Source organism: Echiichthys vipera (assembly GCF_963691815.1).
Source record: "Echiichthys vipera genome assembly, chromosome: 21".
NCBI classification, from domain to species: domain Eukaryota; kingdom Metazoa; phylum Chordata; class Actinopteri; order Perciformes; family Trachinidae; genus Echiichthys; species Echiichthys vipera.
In genome coordinates, this window is record NC_139846.1 from 15,466,558 (window position 1) to 15,473,088 (window position 6,531).

The 6,531-nt window shown below is 41.8% G+C and overlaps 1 protein-coding gene across 1 annotated transcript; it reads right to left on the reverse strand.

Annotated features, from left to right (window-relative positions):
- Nucleotides 1–408: 408 nt before the first annotated feature.
- LOC310963709 (uncharacterized protein) lies at nucleotides 409–4,641 on the reverse strand. Its single transcript, XM_083936615.1, has 6 exons — nucleotides 4,482–4,641; nucleotides 2,981–3,028; nucleotides 1,822–1,932; nucleotides 1,335–1,454; nucleotides 975–1,052; nucleotides 409–890 (listed from the first exon to the last, which is right to left on the reverse strand). Exons 1-6 carry the CDS (start codon nucleotides 4,602–4,604, stop codon nucleotides 819–821), a joined length of 552 nt encoding a protein of 183 aa, XP_083792741.1. The 5' UTR covers nucleotides 4,605–4,641; the 3' UTR covers nucleotides 409–818.
- Nucleotides 4,642–6,531: the final 1,890 nt, after the last annotated feature.

Sequence of the window (6,531 nt, forward strand, 5' to 3'; positions counted from 1 at the left end):
TTGACTCCTGAAACAGATGGCCTGGACTACATTTAGATTTTTTTTTTCTCTCACAGGCTATCAGTCCTTGGCTACTGTAATGTAAATTGATTAGGGCCTTTTATAGAAAAGAGGTTCATTCTGGTTTGATCTTGCTGTTATTGTTGCCCACTATGCACGATATACTGTATGTAACACTTGCTCTCTGTAATTGGAAAGTTGGTGGTGTTGCAACCCTATGATACTCAATTTTATGAATCAGTCATGGGCAGTTTCGCAGACCCTTGAGTGGGAAATGCAATGTGTCATTCTGGGGAAAAAATGAGGGAAAGACTGAGTTGCCACTCTTCAAAGCTCAGAGTGTAAAACTATTATCCAATTTTAAAGAGAAGGCTCTAGTGGGGCATAAAAAGCGATGTATACCATATGTCTCTACTAAACTTTTATTGAAATCTGATACAACACAAGACATATTTCTGCAAAAATATACCCCCAATCTTCATAAGGAATCTGTGATTAAATAGGTTACAACAAAATGGCAAACTATAATATTAATATGGCATCATTTGTGACTTGATTTTATAACATGCAGGAATATATTAGAAACTTAAAGTAGTATATATAAAAAGTATCCGTAAGTGCAGACTGGCTGATAAAAGTAAGCTAGCTTACAGTTGAAACAGTAATTTATGGTGGACATGAATATCAAAAATGACTCAAACAGAAGTTTATCAGATTTTCACATCAATCTTCTAGTTTGTGTTTACATGTTTGTTTGTTTTTGGAAAATTCGGACACATTTGTACTGTGCACACCCCTTGTCAGGCTTGCTGAGTGTTTTATTGTGCAGAACTCCTCTTCTGTATGCTTCTTTTGGGTCTGTCGTTCTCTCCGTCATTCTGTGGATCTCCCTGGGCAGCACAGAAGACGTCATGTAAATATCCATCAAATATGGCGAGAATTTGCGCTAGAATAAACACTACGTCATGACTCACCAGGACAGAGAAAGCCCCAGAACGACCTGAATTCCTCTTGGGTGGCTCGATCTTCACCTGTCGTCTTGCTCTAATCACCTGGAAGTGAAACCGCATGCAGAAGAGTGATGTTTCTTTACCTTTTTTGTCAGAACACACACTTATTCCAGCATATAGGAAGAGATTATGCATTTGCAGTGCGAAAGTGTAAAGACATCGTCTGAATGATATCAAAAAAGTCACTTCAATGAACAGATTACACCTGTGACTAGACCAAAGTGATCCAATAAAACTAAGTCAGGTGGCCTTATAACTCTGCCTGCACATCCGGCCACTTTGCCCCAGCTGTTCCTCTGCACGGGGGTTGCTATGGAGACTCACCTGTAGCGGGGTGGATTTCTTGTCGTTGCTAAGGAGGGAGAAGGAGCCGACGCGGGATTTACGCTTGTTCTTTTTCTTAGTCGCAGCTTGAAGTGTCAAGTGCCGCCTGGACCTATCGGCCTAAGACAACATAGACAGGGATTAGTACATGGACATTGATACATACACCTATTATTCCTCTCTTTAATCCACTAAGTTGATTAAGAATTGGAATAATAAACCATTTTAAGTCCAGTTTTTTTAACGTTACATGATTATCTCCAGATGTTCTTATATGTTACTTTAAAAAAAACAATTTGGTGAACAAATAATAGTGGTTTCTGTGGATCATCTCTGTATTTCAGCAAGTACAGATGATTCAGAATGACTCAAACCTCAGTGGACCTTTGGCAGCAGCGGCCACTGCTGTAAACCAGAACCCCACCTTCCTCCGCATTTGGCTTTTGCTCCCTCTGACTCCATATGTGACTAACAAGAAGTGGTTTACCTGGATGAGAGAGTTAGGGAAGCCTTTGACAGTGACGGCCCCAGGCAGGCTGGAGTGGCTCAGGTGGGTGGGACCCCTCCGCTCCAACTGTCTCTTACGTCTGAACAAAACCTACAAGGGTGAGACAGTCATAGTCACAACCGCATCCACAACCACAGAGAGTGAAACAGCAACTCCTGCACGTCTCACTGTGTGGGAAAGTGCATTAAGTTTAATTTGAGGTGGATACTGAGTGGAGCATATTGTCTTTGTTTGCCTCTCTTAACCTGACCTGGCCTTGTCACATTTAGGCAGTGAAACTCCAGCATATTTCAAAAATGATTCTGCCGTTTCCTACGTTTCTTATTGATCTGCTCGGAGCCCTGCTATTGATCCACTCCTTTGACTAATAAATGGACTGTCACTTTGAGAAAGAACAGGTTTCAGATCGCCGGTTAGGACTTTGTGGTAAATTAATAATGTTGCCACAGGGCCTTGACTCCATTGTTGCATGAATGTGGAAATATAAAGATTGCTTCCAGTATTGGATAATAACTTCCTACTCTTTCTCTTTTTCCATTCGTTTGAAAAACAAAGAAGACAACACTGGCTACAAAGTATTTAACCCGCAGCCATTTAAAGTGCTCACAGTGATTGCTGTTGACCTACATTTTGATGATTGTTTCATAATTGTGGCGTGATTATTTGAGAATTTGCTGCGACTTAACAGCTGTACAGTTTGAAGTTGAAGGATATTTGCGTCATGTTATTGCAGGGATGTACACATTGCTAATGTGTGAAAGGGACCTCATTAACTTGTGTTATGCTTCTATGGTTTCCTTTTTCACAATCACAGGATATCACCATTTGAATCAAAAGCGTAGTTATCTAATTATTCAGTTTACATGGATTTACGTGGAAGAATAAACTCAACAACCCATTACAACTAACCTACATTTTTCACAAGGCTAAATTTTCCTCCGTTGTTTCCGTGTTATCTACATAGTACCATGATGTCTTTTCCCTTATCTCATATGCCTGCTGTTTTGTTTCTATGACCATTCACCAGACTCCCTCAGAGTAAAACCTGCTCTGAACTGGAGCCGTGTCACATAGGGACTAAAGTATTCAAACTGAGGCATTAACCTTGAGTAGTATAGGAGTAAGTTGTGGTACATACCAGTTCTTCAGTTAAGGGTAGCGCCCTCTGCTGCTTCTGATCATCATACTGAGAAGAGGAAGAGGAGAGGATCATGAGTCAGCACTGATTGATATTCTCACACTGCAGCATGATTCAATACACTAAGTTTTCACAGTGTGTGTGTGTGTGTGTGTGTGTGTGTGTGTGTGTGTGTGTGTGTGTGTGTGTGTGTGTGTGAACCTGCCACAATCCATCTGGCTTTCTGCTGTTTTGCGTTGATGAGTTACATAAATTACCCATTTAATGTATTCCACTCTGTTATAAATACAAGTGACCTTAGTGGGGAAACTTAAGTAAACTAAACCAAATGTAGCTTCTAAAAGATGCTGCATCGGTTATTAGTTAGTTACCACCACATTTGAAGCATCCAGTTGTGCGTGCTGTAATTACAATGCAAATAATTACTGCTGAAAAGCACATATGTGGCACAAAAACTCCCTCAGATGGAACAGAATTCCCAATGAGAGCTCTTTCATGTGTGGGTGAAAATCCTCCTCACTCCTCCTCACAGCTGTAGGATCCGTTGTCCAGATGAGGGTGATTACTTTGGACAGAACATGAGCACTGTCCACAGAAAAATGCCAACCACAAGTTTAAAGGATAGCAGCCGCCTGCCACATGAAAAGCCAAAAAGGGAGCTGAAAGATTTTGTTCCACAGAGGGGTGTATTTCTGGTGTGGTGGCTGTAAAAACCATTACAATGAGACTTTGTTTGTGTTAGGAAAAAAAAAATGATAGGTCTGCACAGGTCAGGGTTAGACTGTACACGTCTACTGCCATCCTGACACACTTGACCACTATTATCGTCACAGCAGCTTCTTTCGAAGGAGTCAGAGTCTTACATTCCAGCAGAGTTACTGGCGCTCTCTGACCAGAACTATGTCTATGTCTGAGCAAAAACGAAATCAGTATGCTACTGGGCATTTAAACTGAAAGTACAAACTGGCAAAGATCATTAATCTCTCCATTAATTATACAGATTAAGTTGCACCCTAAATGATTTCCTTTATTTACATTTATGCCAATCACATGGAAATGTTGGTTAAAAGCATCAGATGAAAGAGTTTTAAGCTCCTAGTCAATAATACAAACTAGACAGAAATGCCCAAACTGTTTCCTAATTTCAATGTAATTTTCCAATTTTAAGACATACGATTCTCTTCAAATTAAAATAAAACTGACTTGACATAACTGTAGAGATGTAGCTCCATGTTTCATGTCAGCGTACATTACATACAGTGCTCTGTAGCATCCTTGCTGAAGAAAATGCTGATAATTCAGATTCTTTTCACTTTCATTAGGGAGATGGGTTTGTTATTATGTAGTTTGGTTCAACAAACAACATTTAAGTAGACTCAAACAGGCTGCACTTACCCCTGCAGTGTCACAACAGCACAGATGATGACTGATACATAATGAACACCTTTGTTTACCACTGTCCTTCCCTAACTATCACATCCATTGGAAATGCGTCTCTTACCTGTCCGTCTGCGGTCTGTCCGCTGACACACAGCTCTCCCTGTGTTGCTCCTGAGCAGTCGAGGGCGTGTGACAGCAGGCTTGCCTGCAGGCAGAGTGCGCACAGCCAGATAGTAAACCCCATGATCCAGGCAGGAACTCGAGTGTTCCCAGCCCCTGTCAGCTCCCTGCTTTATACTCTCGGCTCTGCTAATGGGGAACAGATGCAGGGGAACGGGAGGCCATGCCAGCTTCACGCAGACAAACAGCTCACCACAAGCCTGAGCTCTACGCCAGCCAGTGGCCTGTGGTCCTGCAGAAACATGTCAGACATCTTGAGGGGCCTCCCCTTTAAAAAAAAAAGCCTCCCCCTACCCCACTAACTCTACTCAAAGCGGAGGACATTTTCCACTTATGCCTGCACTGTAGCTCCTGCCAAAGTGTGTGTGTGTGTGTGTGTGTGTGTGTGTGTGTGTAAATTTGAGAGAGCACAGAGAGAGTGAGAGAGAGAAGAAACTTGTGTTGTCAAACCTCTGTACACAACAAATGAAAAATTGGTGGTTTGGTTCTTGTGATGTCTTGAAGAAATGCTGCGTTATGCAGGGAATTAGTCTCATGACTCACTGGAGATGAATCCCTTTCCTTGTGCTTTCAAAATGTATACATACAGCTGTTTGTACAGTTCTGCACTGATCCAAACACTTCAGTAAGCCTTTTAGAATTACAGTAATTACTCCTCAGTAGGCTTCTCAGTGGAATATACAGCAGCTATCTGTCAATCCATCTTTCTGCTTGCAGACTTCTGTTGACTGAACATTGACAAAGATGTGGATAAAACCCTTATAGTCTATTACGGTAACTAAACATGATCATTGGGAATGAAATAACAAAAAAAAAAGGGACAAAAACAGAATGTATTAGAATTCATTTTGTCTTTAAGTTGTATGTTTTACATTATCTGGAATGCATGTTGTGGGGGGTTAATGCACCTCTGTGGGAGTTTATATAGCCTTTTAAAACAGCACACCATAAAAAAAATGTATGTCCGGATGGGGATGTTACAGATGAATAGATGCCCTGTCTCAAGGTGTATTACAGGATGGAAAGAGTGAGTGGGAGGACGAGAATCTAGTCTAATGTCTTCAAGCCTCAGGCTCCGGGTCCCAGAGGAAATGTCTCCTGCTAGGATTGGAAGCATGCACTGCTGTGAAAATGGTGGAAATTAAATAAGCCCATCCACCACTTTCCTGTCCTCCAGCATATCTGTGAAATATGTGACTTCTTACTCAACAAACTTGAAAAAGATTGTGAGAGCATCCGCAATGTCTCCGACAATTTCCCAGCAGGTCACAATCTGAGTGGGGAGAGTGAAGGATGGTTATTCATCTTCATCTCTAGCTCCCAAACTCCCACCCCTTTTTTTCTTTCGGAGATATGCTCGACCCTGTGTCGGCACTGTTGTTGCACACTTCTCCCTGGAGGTTCAGTGAGACCACTGGCTAGATAGCTGCAGGCTAATGATGTGACAGGATGGAGGGGATGTTTAATCAGAAGACAAAGTAAAGAGGAAGATTGAAAAATGACCTCAAAACAGCAAACACTGCTTTACCTGGCAGCCAATCAAGAATGGAGTCAAGTCTACGAGTGGACAAACATGTCTGCCGTTTAACTGGACGAACCAAGCAATTACTTTCAGTCCTTTTGAACAGCACAGTCGGTGCTTTAGTTTAACAAAACACAAGATGAATTCTTGTAAGACACGCCGAAATCATGTGACCAAGGTTACAAGTTCACATTAACCTCTCACAAACCACAATATGGCTGTGTAAAGAGACAGTAATCACAGCGAGGGAGTTATTTCATACCCCCAAATCTTTGTTATTCACTCTACACTTTCAAGTTTAAAGTAACCTTTTGTAATGGATCTCAGGGAGTTCACTATAATAAATTGCTCTGCAGGGCCGCTCAGTATTTGCTCTCCCCTGCCTCTGTATAGGAAAATGGCATTCGTCACTGGCTCTGGTTTGAGCTGCTGTCAATGTGTCTGAGGATGATGCTCTACGGCAAGCAGC

Coding starts and splice junctions, on each gene's coding strand:
- LOC310963709 (XM_083936615.1), bottom strand. CDS start 4,604: ATGGGGTTTACTATCTGGCTGTGCGCACTCTGCCTGCAGGCAAGCCTG. Junction 1,455..1,821: donor TCCCTAACTCTCTCATCCAG/GTAAACCACTTC, acceptor ATGTTGTCTTAG/GCCGATAGGTCCAGGCGGCA. Junction 1,053..1,334: donor AGAAATCCACCCCGCTACAG/GTGAGTCTCCAT, acceptor TTTCACTTCCAG/GTGATTAGAGCAAGACGACA.